The 19,322-nt window shown below is 38.0% G+C and overlaps 2 protein-coding genes across 4 annotated transcripts in view; one reads left to right on the top strand and one right to left on the bottom strand.

Moving 5' to 3' along the window:
• The window catches only part of LOC105390242 (flotillin-2), a 195,508-nt gene that overhangs the window by 51,283 nt on the left and 124,903 nt on the right, over positions 1–19,322 (top strand). The gene's annotated exons all lie outside the window — the stretch shown is intronic.
• The window catches only part of LOC119693907 (glucose dehydrogenase [FAD, quinone]), a 39,211-nt gene that overhangs the window by 18,087 nt on the left and 1,802 nt on the right, over positions 1–19,322 (bottom strand). The window contains exons 3-4 of one of the 2 annotated variants that reach the window (XM_038118862.2): positions 3,618–4,125; positions 1,574–3,169 (exon numbers count right to left, since the gene is read on the bottom strand). In XM_038118862.2, the coding sequence (XP_037974790.2) occupies positions 1,574–3,169; positions 3,618–3,870 (1,849 nt within the window). In that variant the 5' untranslated portion in view covers positions 3,871–4,125. Of the gene's footprint in view, positions 1–1,467; positions 3,170–3,617; positions 4,126–19,322 lie in introns of those variants that run through there. The other variant, XM_038118861.2, reaches the window with a different exon arrangement.

Raw genomic sequence — 19,322 nt, forward strand, 5'->3', positions numbered from 1 at the left:
ATGGCCCTGTGGGTTACTTCCTCTCTTATTCCTGACCGCCTTTCAAAGGATGTGTGTTATTTTTCGTTCGATAACTATGTGGAGAAAGCCTTTTATTAGCAATGGATACCAAAACAGCTATTTGAAAAACTTTGTGACGGCAGTAAACGACAGCGCCTGAAAATTTTGTGCAGCACCAGCGCATTTTGTCAACATGGTCGTTGGTCTCTCTCTCTGCACTATTCAATTGTACTGATAATGTAGGTTTTAAGAGTTATCTAATGATAGTCATGACTAGTAAGCTAGCTAGCACACATGTGAAAATATTTAAATTGTTATAAAATCTCAAGTCTTTATTTCATTTCGTAAAATAAGATTCTTACGTAAGTATTTGAAATTGGGTGAAATAAATAAAATAAACATATAACATTGGTAACATTTATTAAAATACTAAAATTCACTAAACTTTTTTAACAATCAATAATCATAACACTCTCGAATGGTATGAACGGTTAATGATTAAATAGATAAAACAGTCTATTGTGAATAATGTGATGTAAGAAGGCATTAAATAGATTACACAAGTAAGCAGTTTTCATTGTAGAAATAACAGTTCAAATGTAAGAAATAAATAAAGGCTACAAACGAAACTTTTTAACAGTAAAATACCCTTAACGAAGATAAAGAATATGTATAGGATTAAGCTGTGTCAAAAAATCTAATAATTTTTATTAAAAAACACCTTCATGCATAGTTTTAACAAACGAAGTCTGATATTATTTTACTGCGTTACTATTTTACTACCGTCAGAAGTGGCGATCTCTTGTATTGGAGGCCAAGACTCACTTTGGGTCGCTGAGCCAGCGCAGTAAGTAAGTAAGTAAATTACTATTGGTCCTAACAATGATCCATCTGACTCTGTCAATATCGAAAATGTCGAATATACAGTATACTCAGTACTCGTTTGTTAAAAAAATATACTACTCAGTATAATATTGTTTACAATTCACGTCATGCAATGAAGAAGAGTCGAAGTTATGGCACTATTGAATAATCGTGCTCAAGGAGCGAAGTGAACTCATAACTACAAATGTAATACAGTTATATGAATATTTAATAACAGGAATAGCTAGATTTTTTATAAAAATAATGTTAATATAGCATAATGTGATTAAATAATGAAAATGAATGTCTTGAAAATGAGTGCATTATAACACTCGTATGTCCATGGCTTTCTAGTGATGTGATAGTAACGATTGAACTATTAGTAACAATGATGTAACTAATAAATAATAATGAATTAAAGCTAAAATCTAGTCTAATATAGTACATATTTACAAAGTTAACAGATCAAGATAATTCACCAATTCACACATCGCAAAAATCAAAAATGGTAACAATATAATTTTTATGAGAATGAGTAACAAGCTTATTTTAAGAAGCTTATATTAACATTTTCACCATTTTGTTATTTATTATTACCTATAACATTAAAGTCTTGCTCTCACTACACTTTATAGTTTGTGCACATTCACTTGTTATAAAATGTCTGACGAAATTATTGTTACTACAGAATAGTCTCGATGTCATCGATGTCCTCTCAACCAATCTTCTTTTATGAGGTCGGAGCCTTTCTCTCCGATCATGATGACTGCGGCGTTGGTGTTGCCGCTCACGATGGTGGGCATCACGCTGGCGTCGATCACGCGGAGACCCTCCACTCCGTACACCTTCAGCCTCGGATCCACCACCGCCTCACGGTCCCACGATGGACCCATTTTAGTAGTCCCACTTTGGTGGTAAATAGTCATTGATATCGTCCGCACTTGACACTCAATATACTCGTCAGACATGAATTGTAAGTGCTTGCAGTTTGGCAAAGGCTTCATATAAACCCTTGAGTTAAATTGTTTGAATGGCGACGCGTTCGCCACTTGTAAAGCTATCTTTATGCCCTCGACCAGTCGAGCCACGTCTTCTGGGTCTTCGTGGTAACGAGGATTCATTATTGGGTAATGGAAAGGGTTGGAACTTTTTAGTCTCACGTAGCCTCTAGTGTTTGGTCGCAGCAGCAGTGGCATTATTGTCCATGCGTCTTTGTTGGCTATTGGCTTGTATACTGTGTTGTACACTTCATCTGTCAAACCCAATATTTTCCTGACTACTTGACCGTTATCGGAGGAAAAGGAGGCTGGTGCCATGTGAAACTGAATGTCGGGCCACAAACCAGAACTATTGGCGTATTTTGTATTTACGAATGCAATACCTTCTAAGCCGCCTAGGGTTGTCATAGGGCCTCGTTCGTTAACCACGTAGTTCATGGTGACAGGGAAGGCTTGGAAACGGTTTTGGACAATCGCAACCGGTTTATCGACTAGAAAAGTTAACCCCCCGACACCGACATGATCTTGTAGATTTTCCCCGACTGGAAGATCTTTTAGAACTCGGATACCAACATCTCGTAAATGGTCTTTCGGCCCGATCCCTGACAACATCAACAACTGTGGGCTATTTATAGCGCCAGCTGATAATATGACCTCCTTCCTGGCAAACACTTGTCTCTTTACGCCATGTTTAACGTACTCAACTCCGTAAGCTTTCATGGTCACTGGGTTTATCAACACTCTAGTAACCTGTGTGTTAAGTGAGATATCAAGGTTTTTCCTCGTGCGCACTGGTCTCAGGAAGGCCTTCGCAGTACTGCACCTGGAGCCTCTCCTGATGGTGCCCTGGGCTATCATGAAGCCAGTCTGTATAGCTCCGTTTATGTCTCTGTTGTCATAACCGATTTCAACTCCCGCTTCAACGAAGGCCGCGACCAGCGGCGTTCTCCAAGGAGCTTCTTGGACGGTGAGGTACCCGCCTCTGCCGTGGTACGGGCTGTTGGCCAGGTAGGGGTTCCTGTTGTCTTCCGACTTGATGAAGTACTTGAGGACATCCCGGTAGCCCCAGCCGGGGTTGCCGAAGGACTCCCACTGGTCGAAGTCAAACTTGTTCCCGCGCACGTAGATCATGTAGTTGAGGACGCTGGAGCCGCCGAGCACCTTGCCCCGCGGCCAGCTACAGCGGTGCTTCTTGAAGCCGAGGCACGCGTACGGCGTGGGTTCCGTCTTGTACGCCCAGTCCAGCTTCGTTAGCTGGAGGTAACCGGCTAGCGAAGGGACGTCCGTAATTTCGTTCTCATCCGGACCTGGAATTTTAAAAACAGGAGTTAAATTAAACGGGCACAATATTTAGTAGGTACGGTGGCCTGCGCCTAAAAGTATACAGGCGGAGTTTTTAAAATAGCGATCCCTGATGATGAAGGGACCAGCTACATCTGTTATTAATCCGGGGACGTGTTGTGTGTAATGTGTGTAGCAGTGGTGTTTATGTGGATGTGCTTGAGCAGCATGTGAGCTTGAGATCGCTATTTTAAAAACTCCGCCTGTATACTTTTAGGCGCAGGCCACCGTACATACATTTAGTGACGCTAGAGGAATTTTCGAGTAAAGACAACTACAAGGCAACTTAATATAGGGGTAGGTGAAAAAAGTGCCGCTGGTTTAAGGGATACCTACATTTCATCCAGCGGTAGTGGATTTTTGGTTGATGATGATGTGTAGATATTTATAAATATAAGTAGTAATTATATTTACCTGATTCTAATAGCAAGACGTTCCATTGCTTGACTTCAGTCAATCTGTTCGCCACGACGGCTCCAGCTGATCCTCCGCCGACTACAATGAAGTCGTACTCCTTCCTTGGCTCTCTGTCCTTGACCCTTGACTCGGGGTCGTAAGCGCTATAATTGTGATACGTCAAGGCCCCCAGCAGTAACGGTATCAGCCATAGGCCTGTCACGCTCACTGTCTTCAGCGCTGTCGAAGCCAAGAGAACATGAACTGCCATTTTCGAATATTGTTTCTTTTTTATCACAGTGTTTTGTGCCAGATTGTTTTCATATCACAGAGTAGTTGAACTTGTCAGTTCTTTGGCTTGTAATTGGGACTAGTGTGGTTTGATTATTCGGTTGGTTTGTGCCGGTCTGGGGGCTTGCTCCGGCGGATGTGGTGGATCCTCGAGGTGGTTGCGAGCCGTGTCGACGCGCTCATGTTAGGCCACATTTCTGGTTGGCCTAAGTAGGGACTTTGCAGTTTTTCTTCTCTGAAATTGAAAAAAAGGTATGTTAGTGATAATTATATTGCTATTTGCGAACTCGTGGTACCTATAAAAAACGTTGAGTAAATAAAAAGTCAGTACATAAATCATATTTTGCGAATGGTTTATCACTAGCAAAAAACGTTGATTACCTGAATTACCTCTAAACAATTATTGCAGTGTGCAATGCTGCTATATTACATTGTCTGTTTCTGCAAATTACTAACAATGTTACCTAATCTTACCGGAATTAAACAAACTATCATCAGTTAAATAGTTTAATGACCACACCTGATGCTAAATGTTCTCTCGTAATGCATGCATAATATTATTTATGCTGCTCATAAGAGTCATCATAAGTACTGAAATGAGTTAATTACCTAATGTCACTTAAAATTATGACGAATCGGTCCATTAAGTTAAATATATTTCATTAGCAATTATTGGAATATACTTAACAACTTACTAACTTTTGATGATTTTTTGTATGTATATTCTAAATGCTAATATACGGCATATTGTTAATACTGTTCAGTTAGATATTAAAACTATTTCTCTATTACAGGTAACGTAAACCGAAGTGGCGACCAGCAGTAATCAAGAGCCTAGTCTAGCCGTGTAAGTAAGAGCCCGTTGCATCATGAATCATGATATCACTTTAATGGCTCCATAAAGAAATCCGAATGGCAATTTCTGATTATTTAACACAAAACATTGTTGCCCAGAGAAAGTGAGGTAGAGCAGATGTAATAGGTGTCTTATAGGAAATATTGTGCCAATAATGATGGTGGGAAGGAGACAGCTGAATAGCCAGTGTGGTGTGAGAGGGATAGTGCGTGTTTCCTTGCACCGCGGAAGATATAATCTAATTTCTAGGTTACATTTACGGGAAAGTGTTCTATGATGCTTGTAGATTAAGTCGTTATTGATCACTCTATTATTTTTGTTTGTACATGTTTTCTGTTCATTACTGAGGGTCCGCTCCAATCATCAAGCCACAGCTCTCCTCTAAACGTGATGATCACGAGAATCATTTCTTGTTTCATGATAGTTTTTAGAGTGGCTTTTTTAATTAGGAACTTATTTTAACGATGTGTGTATTTGATCGTTCGGATCTAATTTATATTACCTATTTATAAGCTAGCCATCAATATGAGTGACAGGCCATTACTAGATTGTATAACAGTTTCATAAAGAAGCAATATTGACGCTAAAATTAATGTATTCCTACTCGAACTTTAAAAGCATATTGTTGCTGATCATTTCCGCTTTTATTTTCGTATCATCTTTTAAGTGAAAGAAGTTCTTATTTTAAGTAGTTTTTTCATGACATAGTAACATATACAATATAAGTGCCGCAATTGGTCAATTTCATAAAAAAAACATAGAGTTGTTATTATAGGTTCTAAAATTGAGTTTAAATAGCTAGTTTATATGATTTATATAAGTTAATAGATATTCAATATTGACTGATGTCTATAGTAAATTATTAATAGATAAATACATAGTTTATTTAAATAAGTAGGCCTCAGAACAATCAGAGCGTTGCAAAGGATTGCATCTTTACATAATCATATCATCATGAGCTACGGTAGGGCACGTCGTACGCACGTATGCTTACATTTTGCTATTGTTTCTCGAATTCTTTGTTTTTTTGCAATGTTGTTACTACTATCTTAAATTATATTGTTCTATAATGTTGTGCTACATTTCCAAATATATGTATAAAGTACATTATTTTTACCAATAACTGTATGCGGTTCTTTCTAAAAACCTTTTCAACTGATCAGATATACCTAAATGTCTCCACTAAAAAACTATTATTTAAAAGGAGAATTTAATTAAATAACTTAAAACGTATGCTTACGTCAAAATAGCTTATAACCTAAATTGCCGTTGCAACAAAATATCCGTCGAATAAAAGTATGGCATAATTACTAAATATACTATATTCGTACCCAGGTCGAGACCATAACGATAACGTTACTAGTTGTTGCTTTACATTTAGTAACTTGTTTTGGTTAGTGGCTCTAGGTGAAGGCCGTTTCATGTAAATAACTTGCAAAATATTAGTAGGTACTTTCTATTAGCGAATTTATACTAATAGTATGTGCAAATGCTAAGTTGTGTTTGCTTGTCCTTATTTTACGTCCCAAATAATGGTGACATTTTTTGTAAATACAGGATGATATTGGTGTGTTATCTTCAAAATTTCCACGGAGCAGACTTCATTATCATCATCATCATGCCTATAGCAGTCCACTGCTAGACGTAGGCCTCTCTCAAAGCACGCCACTGGATGCGATTTAGCTTTCCGAGAAGAGAAGACTTATTTAGACGTAATTTCCGATACAGGTGCAAAATTTAAAAAAAAACCATTTGTTCGAAATGTACTCTAATTTTTGTTACCTATAATTTTTTAATCTTGTGACCTATTCGATATTTTTTCGCCGCAAAAAACTGCGAATATTTTTTTTGTTTCCAATGATGAATTATTATGATAGTTACGAGCATTATGCTAATAAGTTGAGCATACAACACACATGGCTCAATGACCCTGTTAGTATACATATAAACGTTACGGGCGGCGGCGGCGGGTGAAGGCCACCCACATAACTGTGGCACTTATTTTTTTAATTCGTACACAGTATCAATTAGAAATAAAATTTACTTGAATGCAAAATACATGAACACCTCACTGTTAGAAACTTCATTTGATTATTTGATTAATAGAATAGAATTTTATTTCAGACCAAGTCCATAAATTCGAGTCGAGATCTATGTGATCGTACAAATACAAAAGATGGGGATTCTCGGATGCCCATGGGAGTCATTTGTGCTCCACAAATCAAAGCAGTAATCACATCAGCATGACCCATCACGTCCCTACTGCTAGGGCTCGGCTCTCCTTCCAATGAAGGAAGGGTTTTTGGCCTAGTCCACCATGCTGGCTTAGTGGGTTGGAGCCTGGAGGCCTCAGAGCAGTAGCGGCACTAAATTATTTAGTGACTTTATTTGTCGCAGACACGATAGGAAGAAGTCTAATTTTGAAGTACGGTAAGCTATTCGCATTTAAACCAATAAAATTGTTATTGCCGTGTTATGGCGTAATTAAACCAACTAAGATCACAATATTACACACGATAAGATATAACTTTCAACTTCGCAATAGAGTGCGCGTACGGGTATTTCACAGGCGATAAGGTGTCATATTCTCATTGGCTGGTTAGAGACTGGTTTGTGTGTCACGGGGTGAAGGCCAGTGGAGTACTTTCTCTGTTGAGTAATCGGACGGCTGCCGGCGCATCGCCCGGGCGCGTCCGATGACGTCGCCGCTGCACTCTCGTACAGTCTGCCGCGCAGATAACTGACCCCCGTGTAATGTCATTTAGGTTTGCTTTGCCAGGTACCACTGTAACATGGTTATTGGCAAGCATAGAGACAAATGCTAACTGCTCAGCAGTAAATAACATCCAAAAACCTAAACCTAAAGGGGGGGTTTAATGCATATTTATAACAACATATAACAACATATTCATAACATCTTATAATATAACCTTGTAAAATCAGTGAATTCGCATAACCTACCGAAAAATACCTATGCTGAGATAAATATTAGTAAACATAATTTTCTTCTAATTTACGTCGGGCTATAGCCGCAGAACTGGAGTGACCCCTCCGCAGCGATAACTAGCCCCAAGTATACAGTAAATAACTAGAAGTCAATGATGTAAGCTGTTTGCATCACTTTAACACGCTGCATTAAAACTAAACATGCCAGCGAATAAATTACATTTGCCGTGACAATTGAAAATGATGCGGCATGATCCGCATGATAAAATACATCCGACACTTTTTATAACTTTATTATTTAAAGTTACGATTTTTTGTTGTAATTTCAAGGTATATTACTAGGGGATAGCGAATCATACACACTTAATTTATTTACATATTTTACATTCAGCATAGAACAACAATCTCATTTCATCATCAATTTGATCATGGTTGAATTAAATTAGGAACCTAATTTTCAATACCAAACGGCCTACAAACGAGGAGCATTAGGTATTTAATTTCATATAAAAATATTATTTACTTTGACTTTTTTATTATTGACGTACATACCTACATAGTTGAATGTCCGATAACACGCATAACTCAGGGTGCACAGGTATGACGCAAGCGCACAGCGCAACGACACGTAATGCGCACGCACCTACGTTTATGCGTTAGCGCGCATTATGTTAGATCGATATATTCTGTTATAGGCACCTACTTTTTTCAGTTTATTTGATTTTTTGGTTTATTAAAATAAATATATGATTACGTGCTGACAATATTTTAAATTCGGAATGCGACGACCAATGAAAAAATCAACACTTCTAAGAAAAATATGTCTAAAAGGAGAGAGAGAGGAAAGATTTTTTACATTTAAATAGTACTTATAATAGTACTTGATTGAAAATACTTATGGCATGTTTATATTTATTTGACAATAATTTATTTATTTATCCTTTATTGCACAAATATAAAAATAAGTGTACAAAAGGTGGACTTAATGCTACAAGCATAAAGTTAAATTATTTAATAATAATAATATTGGTTAGTATTAGTAATAATTTAACTCTATACTTTGAAAGTGTATTTTGTAAGTTCAGGCCCGCGTTGATGTCTTTTGTATGAAAAAGCTGTCTGTCACAATTCACAAACTAAAACGTTCAAGTTTGCTTTCATTGATTGTTTGTCATGAAACAAGTATGGTGCCGCCACCTATCTTTTAATATATTTACTTTCATAATTTTCGCAAGGTTTCGATCCTAAAATCCTTTTCCCTATTTCCGCTTATGTCGTGCACCGCAACGCTACGTGTGGCAACACTGTCTGCGCCACCCACAGACAATCAGTTCCGAAAACGAATTCATGGCCGCCGTCGCGCTAAGTTATTCGCGATTGAACTTATTTTCAAAATAGACGATTGGCTAGTTGCTAAAGTCTTCCGCTTCTTCTTTATTCATGGTGAACCGCTAACCGAAGAATATCAGTGTGTGTGTTGAGTGCTGCAGTGCTTTGGATTGCTCTGATCTCTGATCGATCGAGCACGTGGCGCCAGGCGAGGGTCTGGAAGCCGGCCGCCTTTTCCTGGTCTCCTGAACTGCCTCCAGCGACCAGGTAGGTGCACGACACTTCATCAACCCTTTCCCTCGGTGAGACACCTTGCTGTAGTTTCTTTTAGTGTAGTCCCATTGGGCTATGAGAGTGATGGAACAGAGAGTGCTCCTGTGTACTGCGCACATACTTGGGCACTATAATCTACTCCTGCGTAGATGGCTGATCTCAAATGAGATTGGCCGCCGTAGTCGAAATTCGGCTAGGAGGACATTATTATTAGTTTCTTTTATTTTTTTTCTATCGAAGGGACTCCGGCTTAGCGGCGTTACCAAAGTATTTATATTTTTAAATCTAAGTATATCGTACAGATATGGTGGCGTAACGGATAAGGGCTTTCGTGAAAATGATTTCAGAAATGAAATTTTGACTTTTTTGTGAATTACGACAAAAAAAGTACAGTTATATTTCAAAAACAGAGGTTTAGTTTGTTCTAGAATGTTTTCGTTACAGTTAAGTCCGTCTGCACTAGCCATGCCCGGGTACTCTCTGGCCATTGTTTCACATTACGCCACAGCGCGGTACAAACAAACGAATTATCTTTCCATTTTTCTAAACAATGCTCGCGATGCGTTCGCTTCTCGTTGCAATATTTTTTTCTGTCAAGATGTATCGGTGTTTTCGCCATGCAAATGTGTGTGAATAAAGATGTCTAAGCTTTTTTCAACGTTAATTATAAAGGTATCACTTGCACTTTGCAATGAAATCGTGTAGTGACTACACAATGACTAAACAACACAGTTTTTTTAATGAAAAAATAATATCTGAAATGACATTCAAATTATCTATTTTAATATCATTTTCCACGGGAGATGCTAGTTCGCGGGAAATGCTCGTTATTAATAAAACTTTAAATTTTTTTATCACTCCAAATTATTATATCTGCAAAGTACGCATCTAACAATAGATCATAAGGAAGCTTGAAGTTGAAATGTGTTCAGTAACAGTAAGTTGAATTGTGAAATTACATCATTCAAGCAAGTCTAACTTAACTTTGGCAATTTTGCGTAGGAGATTGAATACTCTTGATAGTTATTGTTAGTTATCTTTATGGTTTACAGACACTTGCACGTACAAAAACTCAGGCTTTGGATCGTCCCTTTATATTATTCTTTCGATAAGATTCGATGTAGAGAACTCGAAATTTATGTCTTTGTTTTCTTCAAACTTGTCAAATACATAAATGTTAATGTTGAAGATTTTGAGAAATCTAATCGAGTACTTGAAATAAAAAAGACAGGTTATTACTTTGTATATGGACAAATAAATTCCATATTTCAGTCATAAGTCTGATTTCAGTACTCAATTCTAAATCATTACCTTTTGTAAAGATTGTAAAGCTCTTCGGTGTATAGCCGTAACTTGTAATACAAGTTTAGTGTGGTGGCTCCCTCATACTAGGTACTCGTATATGCTGTACAAAGTAGGTGATGAAACGTGATGGGCATTTGGATGCTTCTTAAAGGCTTGTTTTGAAATTTTCTTATAACATTGTTAATTGAATGATAGCGTGCATGCAAAGTGAATCGTGATTTTGTATTGTAGGTTATAATATGTATATTTGAGATAGGTACATAAGCTTATTTTTTTTTTTGTTATCAGCTATTTTGCTTTTGTTGACCTAGTTACTTGTAACGATTTTGATCATAACAAAAATCCAGGAAAAAATACTAAACATTATTTCATTAAAATCATTTCCAAATTGTTCATTATCGGGGTAGGTTTTTCTAAAAAGTTCGCTAGCTCTACATAGATAGTTATTTACAAATATATACTTTTGTGAGCTCTGGGCTTTCCCCCACTTAAAGTTAATGTTGTATCATTCTACTACTGAATTTATGAAAAAAAAAACTTTTATTTAACATCTACACCAACGACCAGCCGATTATCTCAGGTATGAAGCATATACTGTTCGCAGATGACCTCGCATTGGCATGTCAGCGCAAGACCTTCGAGAGTGTAGAGCAGGGGTTGACATCTGCACTGGCGGAGCTGTCTGCCTACTATGAGGCCAACCAATTGCGTCCTAACCCCAGCAAGACGAAGCTATGTGCTTTTCACCTGAAGAATCGCGAGGCGACGCGCCCACTTCACGTGCAATGGGAGAGTCAATGGCTCGAGAACTGCCCGAACCCTAAATACCTTGGCATTACCTTGGATCGATCCTTGACCTACAAAGCCCATTGCACCAACACAAAGATGAAAGTGGCCGCAAGAAACAACATTCTTCGTCGCCTGACCGGTAGAACTTGGGGGGCTCACCCGCATGTCCTACGAACCTCAGCCCTAGCCTTGAGTTACTCCGCGGCAGAATACGCATGCCCAGTATGGAACAACTCGACTCACGGTGGGAAGGTGGACATCGCGCTTAATGAGACCTGTCGGCTGGTTACAGGCTGCTTAAAACCAACTCCGACTGATAAGCTATATACCTGCTCGCTGGAATAGCACCGCCAGCGGTTCGCAGACAGGCCGCTGCGTCCAAAGAGCGCTGGAAACAACTGAACGACTTGCGCCATCCTCTGTATGGTCATGTTCCAGTGCAGCAGCGCCTTAAATCACGCAGAAGCTTCGTCACAACCGAACCGCTGACTAACGAGACAGCGCAGGAGTTCAGGTTGAGCCGCTGGAGAGCCGATACTTCCCACTTGCGTCAGTTTGTCCAGCCAGCCGAGGAGCTGCCTGCTGGAGGGGGTGAAGAGTGGTCTGTATGGAAAACTCTAAACCGCCTCCGGGCTGGCGTTGCCCGGACGAAGGACAATTTAAGGCGATGGGATATGCTCCCAGCCAATGCCAGCACTCTATGCAGTTGCGGAAGCCTCCAGCCAACGTCACACCTTATAGAGTGTCCTAATGCCCCAAAATGCAGTCAAGGAGACCTGATGAAGGCCAATGATCTCGCAATAAGAGTAGCAAAACACTGGAGGAAGTTAGCTTAGTGCATTTTACACGATAGAAGAAGAAGACTACTGAATGTTTTTTTGAAATACTTTCCATTCTTTTTGAGATTCACCTTACCTCTTCATAGTATTAGTATGAAGTAGGTATTATAAATAAAATACTCGACCATGAGAACGTAATTCTATTATCTCTAATTACTATTTATACTATACAGAACTAGTAACTTCAGTAAGTTTACGTCAACACATTCACTTGTTAAACGAAATTACCCGTTTAAAGGTAATTGCCGTTTATGTAGGAGCCTATTATTGTATTACAGCATAGCGCGTGGTTATTGATTCTTATTCTCAGTTTCTACTCGACGTGCACCAGATTATGTGAGTTTTCTAGCACAACGGACTACATGCAATATGCTGTGGCAAGTTCAATTTTAGACTCGCGTCGAGATAAAATAAGTAAACTTTTTGTTTCAATTTGTTTGTTTCTTATAATTTTTATTTACCTAGATCTAAAGAAGCGTCTAGCAGGGGCTTAATTTGTTTTTCATTACTGAGAAGTATGGTTGATGCAATAAAAATAATAAATTCTTATTTATTGTATATGCTTGCCCTTGAAAAACTATTTCACTTTATTTCATTTACGTCTACTTATTTTCTAATCAGGCTTATGTTATGTACTGACCATGGTAAGTTTTGTTTTATATTTGAAAGTAGATTGAAGGTTTCATTAAAAATTAGATCAGCCATTGAAAAGTTATTAATGCTTTATCATATTTAAACTTCAGCTAGAGCATTGATAGAAAATATAAATCACTCTGGTCTCGCTTGTTAATCTGCGTGTTACGTGGTTGATATATCGCTTATGTTTTCGTTTTGTTTTAATTGGCCTGTTATGTTGTTCATAAATAATATATGCTTTTTGAAAATTTAGAGAGGGGGTCATTCATAACTTTATATAGAATCACTTTTGCAACACCTGTATAAATGATCACTAATACGCGTAGGTATGCGAAAGCACTTTGCCCACACATTGAATGGACCTCAGAACAGAACCGTGTCAGGCTGCAGCCGAGTCCTTGTTCCGAGGCAAGGCTGCTTGCAACACCCTGCCATTGGAAAGGAACGCGCCGGCCGCTGTGATGTAACTGGCAGGTTGCTTGCAAAATGTGCCGGCAAGAAGTGCACTGCGGGCTGAACTGCCATGAATCATTGCCACTTCCTGGTGCGTGTTCTTTTTTCAAATTTTGTGGGATTCTGATTGATTGGGAGTTGGGATCCGTATTTTTTTTTCTTTTTGAAGGTCATTCAAAGATTTCTAGTCTCTAGTGAAGTATGTAGGTGTTAGCTTTTTTTTAGTTTTGTTTCAAATTGGGATTTTGTTTAACTCTGAACGTAGTTTTTTAAAACTTATTCTATAAATACTTTTTCTTTTATACCTTTACCTTTGTTTGCTAGTATAAAATCTTTGACCTATTTTAAAGATCATTATTAAATGGCCTGACATTCTAGTCTCATTCAATAATTTAATGGCTATTAGTTAGGCTCAGGTTAAGTAAATGAGTTTTTGTTTCGGTTACGTCAATTCGAGCACTTTCTCGAATTAGTGTTGCTATAATAGTATTAGAGGTTACTACGCAGTGTTTCCTCCAATTAACTTGCGAACTGAACTGTGCTACTTTACTGTTACCTATATATTTACAGAAAGTGAGGTAATTCGTAAGAGAACTCGAGTAATCAACATATCTCTTATCTGCAACCTGAAATGGCAGTGGGCATAAATTCTGTAGAACCGATGAAAGATGGGATAAACGAGTTCTCGAGTGGAGACCACGAACAGGCAAGCGTAGCTTGGAAAGACCTTAAGATAAGTTGCTGATAGTGGCTGGATGAGGATGGCCGAGGACAGAGTGTTTCGGCGCTCTTCAAGAAAGGCGCTATGTCCAGTAGAGGACGATTACAGACTAAAATTATACATTTGTATCGTATTCGGACCTCGTTCTAACGTTACATAGGCCGGACTCCCATAAAGGCTTTGCAATGTAAATGTCCATTGCGTCACATGCGTAGAAGTATGTCAACAGTGCCAATAATGTCGCCTCAGCAACACTCGCTCCCTAGGAATGCAGAACAGTGACGTCACAAGTCCGTTACAACACGCGGAATCACTTTCCTAGCGATGATTCGTGTAATTACATCTTTATAGATTATAGTTTGCAGCTGTAATTATACAGTCTGGGGATTTGTTTGTCGATCGATCGTGAGCATTATACGCTATAATTTTCGTTTCATCAGTTAACACATGTGAGTGCTTATCTGGTAGTATATTGGCTACATAGTTGCACAGAATTACGTCACAAGTATTGGCGCGCCGCCGCTTTCCGTCTATAGGAAACCCCCGTTGCCATGGTGACCGATTTAGCGGCGATCACGTAGTAAACGTTGGCCGGTAGCTGCGGATATTATGATTTACGTAATAGATTGGTCTTGTTGATGATGGGGTCTCGCTAAATTTGAATTATTTTCGTGATCGATTGGTAATTAAGTCCACCCTTTGTACACTTATTTTTATATTTGTGCAATAAAGGATTAAATAAATAAATAAATAAATAAATAAATAAATAAATAAATAAATAAATAAATAAATAAATAAATAAATAAATAAATAAATAAATAAATAAATAAATAAATAAATAAATAAATAAATAAATAAATAAATAAATAAATAAATAAATAAATAAATAAATAAATAAATAAATAAATAAATAAATAAATAAATAAATAAATAAATAAATAAATAAATAAATAAATAAATAAATAAATAAATAAATAAATAAATAAATAAATAAATAAATAAATAAATAAATAAATAAATAAATAAATAAATAAATAAATAAATAAATAAATAAATAAATAAATAAATAAATAAATAAATAAATAAATAAATAAATAAATAAATAAATAAATAAAGAAATAAATAAAGAAATAAATAAATAAATAAATAAATAAATAAATAAATAAATAAATAAATAAATAATTTATTTGTCCCGGATATTTTTACGGATGGTTTAGAGGTTACGAATTGTCTGTTATGCCATGAGTGCTAGGCACGATTATCGGGGATGTTTTGGTTTTAAAAGGTCGATGTAAAGAATTCATAGGAAATGTATGTAGTGCAGATTTCCTCGCTTCATAACAAAGTTATTATTAATCAAACAAATTTTACATGTCCTGGCAAAACTGCAAACGCTTTTTGGTTGCGTTCTTGAAACTACGTGAGTTATCATGCTCACCGAAAGAGTACCTAAACAAAATGACATACATTTCGGTTCTCAAAGCGTGGGAGCACGCAATTGCTTTCTTTTACAAACTGAGCCTAATCGAGCTCAATTATTATTTAATTACTAATGCCTTATTTAAATCTCATCTTGTAAACCTGATCTGGTTACCCGACACCACGACATCCTTATGTAATACGTGTATGTACTTACATTATGTACAAGTGTGTCAGCTTAGGTTACAGCGAGCCATTACAGGCGTTGACGTATAAATAATTAGAGGTTACCGCCATGATCTTTACCGTTTTTTGCTTGGTTATGTGTGGATGTTGAAAGGAGTGTTGAGGCATTTGTATGATTTATTCTAAATAGTTCCTTACTTGTTATGAGAGTTTTAACCTTTAACCTTTGTAAGCTTTCTTAGATCTCTCATATCTAATTTAAAAAAAAAACTTTTGTTTAACAATATAGCAAATAATACGTAGGTACCTTTTCTTAAATCATATTCAGTAGCTTTTTCACAAAATAATAGAGTACTTACCCCCTTATTCATAGAGAAGTTACAAAACGTTTTAACTAATAAACTGTTTTGTCCCTCTCCAACAAAGAACAATTTCTTCTTTGACAGAGAGGGACAAAACAGTTTATTAGTTAAAACGTTTTGTAACTTTTCTATGAATAAGGGGGTTAGTGTTTATATGCATGGCGGTTATCCGGGTTGGCCTTCTCACCCGGTAGTGGACGACATAATTATGATGATAACTATTATCGATCACCATTGACAATTGTCGATCAAGTGTTTATAATAAATTTCACGGGTAGTCGTTGCGTATCGAAGTGCTGTTCCGCTGTGCGAGCGCGCGTGACGTCACGTTCTATCACACTTGGGCTGGTTTTACAGTCACGCCGCTAGACGCGCCGTTGGACAGCGCGCTGTTGGACAGCGCGCGTTTGAACAGCGGTGCACCATAAAACGACATTAGTACGGCGCGTTTCGCTGCTGTGAGACAGTCGTGTACAAACAGATATACAAAATGAACGGCAATGCAATTAGAGTACTAGCTATTTACTTTTTATGGAAAAAAAGGCAACAAAAACGTCGAAGAACAGTAGGTGTTGATCCTTATAACGCTACAAGGTTACTGAGAGGCGAACACGTAACATCTTTCTCTGATTTACGAGAAAATAGTTATAAATTTTATAATCATCATCAATTGTCAATCATCATCATCGGCCGGGTCCCATAAACATCTTCTAATTCGCACTTCGTCAATTACTCGACCCGTATCAAGGTGATTCATTGTACACAACAGTACCTAACGGCACGTCTCAACGGCGTGAGACTAAAACGCACAATGGCCGTAGAAGCGCACGAGCGGCGCGCGCTTCGACCGCGCCGCGCGAATAGGACGCGTTCAACGAACGGCGCTGCTCAAGCGCGCGAATTTGAAACGCTACTAATACCCCAATACATATCCGAGCGCGCGCGCTCCGACGGCGCTGCCGAAACGCGTGATTGTAAAACCAGCCTTGATGTTTGAATAAACGATACGATCTGTACTAATAGACTGAGAGGGCGACACTGACTATGCGACTTTGGAAATTTCAGATTTATCTAATCGCTGAAATTTATTTGTATCTTTTTCAATCGGTGACTTTTCAATCCAAGCAAGTCTTGCGACCAATAGAAAATAAAACTCCTTGACGACCGTGGCTTTTCTTAATCAAAACGGCTACTTGTCGTCGGTCAAGTATGTTTGTTGTATCATCAAGTTTGGGATAAAGGCGACTTTATCGGTGACTAATGGTTGGGGCTCTGAAAGCTCTTATTACACCATCAAATCTTCAATTTGGAAAATGTAATTGAACCGAAATAATTAATTTGCGATGGCTTTATTTAAAATTGGTCGCTACCTTTGTATTCGTAAAATTGGAGTAAGCCCTCGGGTACTAAGTGAGTTGTATTCATGTCAACCACACCATTGTGAGTCGAAAATAGTTGTAATCGAAGTTGACTTTTGTTATTCAGATCATAATAACTAAAGTGACACCACAACACACACACAGTTAACGAAATATTTTACTGAATACTACGTAGAAACAAGCTATGCATTAAGTGTATGTTACAATGTCTAGAGTCTAGATTCTAGAGTCTCTAACACTGAAGAGTTTTCATTAATCTCCACGGTCGGCAGGAGAGTTGTAGGCAGAGTAACACGCTATTTCTGCTCCCCGAGCCCACTCAGCGCTAACTTGGTTCACGTCTGCCCTTTAGGGTCACCAGGAGGCCTAGTACGGGGCGCATTTAAGACGTGACAAGAGTTTTGCATCGCGCTCACTCACATCGCGCAGCCTCAAGAGCGAGCGCGACGGAGAACTCTTGTCACGTCTTAATAGCGCCCTGTGCTACAGGGCCAGGAAATGTTCGCGTTAACGACTCTTTTCTCAATTACTACGCACAAAGACACCGGAATAAGGAAAACACACTCTTACCGCGTTAACAAACTCCACTTCTGCGTATGAAAGCGAGAATTCGACACCCGTGCCTTAGTTAAGCGCTATTTACATACTTAACTGTGCATTCGTAATGTGTTCTGTGGAATGGAAACTTGTCAACCATTGTTTGGATTTTGAGAGAAATTACACTTTTGTTTCTCTGCGGGTTTAAAATTTGCGGTGAAAATAATGTACGCTCTTTATTTTCTGTATTTATAAATAATAGAGTGTGTCTTGTTTTCAAATTCAAAAGGGAACAAGGAACAGTGCTTCGTCCGACTTGAAAGATAATCTGTGTTGACCCATAAACATGTGCAAAGAGAAGCAATACCTACCTACAGCCATCATCAAGTGTAGTAATTCAGAATCTCACGAGTTGAATAGTCAAGTGGAGCAACCAAACAGATAATAGGCAAACAGACCTTTTAAACTTCATACATAATGGATGGACGAGCGTCTTTCTTCGGTTGCGTAAAAAGTAAATACTGCACCACAGTAGTGCTTCCTATGTCAGTCACTGTGCTAAGCGATTACAGTGTTAAGTGTCATAGAAAAAGAGTTTAGATTAGAGAATAAAAGTGAGGCGCTAAATGCAAGTGCTTATGTAATGTCACCATCCAGCTTATGAAAATCTATGGAACATTCTGGACTTGGAAGATTAAGAAGAGAAAATTACTAAATTAATACTACGCAGGTATTAGAAAACTCGTGTATATAAAAGACAAAATGTGTAGGTATATTTTCATAAATCTAGATAATTCTCTATTACGATTCAATGACCTCATGAACAGTCTATCGTAATCGCAACATCATAATAAGCTGCACCCATAACATGGTTAACAAAGTATTTGTGCAACAAATTACAAAAGAGAATTAATGAAAACATACCAGTTTTTGATAAATACGGCTAATTCGGGCTGACCGCGACCCACAGCCCGACTGACACAGTTGCGGGACTTGTGAGGGGTCTGAGCTAACTGGCGCCACCTCGTGGTGGACTTATCATCGGTTATCTGTGACGCAATGGACACCTTAGATCTTAGAGAGATATTGAAGTGGTGAGATTAGTGAGGTTACCAAGACCGAACTTTAGCAGTAAGAAATCCTTAAGCAGCGTCGCTCGATGTCAAATCTGACGTAACGTGGATGGATCTGACAGATGTTTGACAGGCGATAAACACTGCTTAATGATTGTTAATTTTGTTAATGGGTCGGTGGTGGTACGGTAGCAGGACGACTAACAAGGATAGCATGTTTCCGGCGTCATAGCAATGTAGGTGTGAACAATTTAAGATTCCTTACTTTGAAAAAGTTTGTGAAATAAATACTCAAGTTAGACCTCAAAAATGACCCCAACATTGTACGT

This window comes from Plutella xylostella, chromosome 16 (genome assembly GCF_932276165.1).
Source record: "Plutella xylostella chromosome 16, ilPluXylo3.1, whole genome shotgun sequence".
NCBI lineage: Eukaryota > Metazoa > Arthropoda > Insecta > Lepidoptera > Plutellidae > Plutella > Plutella xylostella.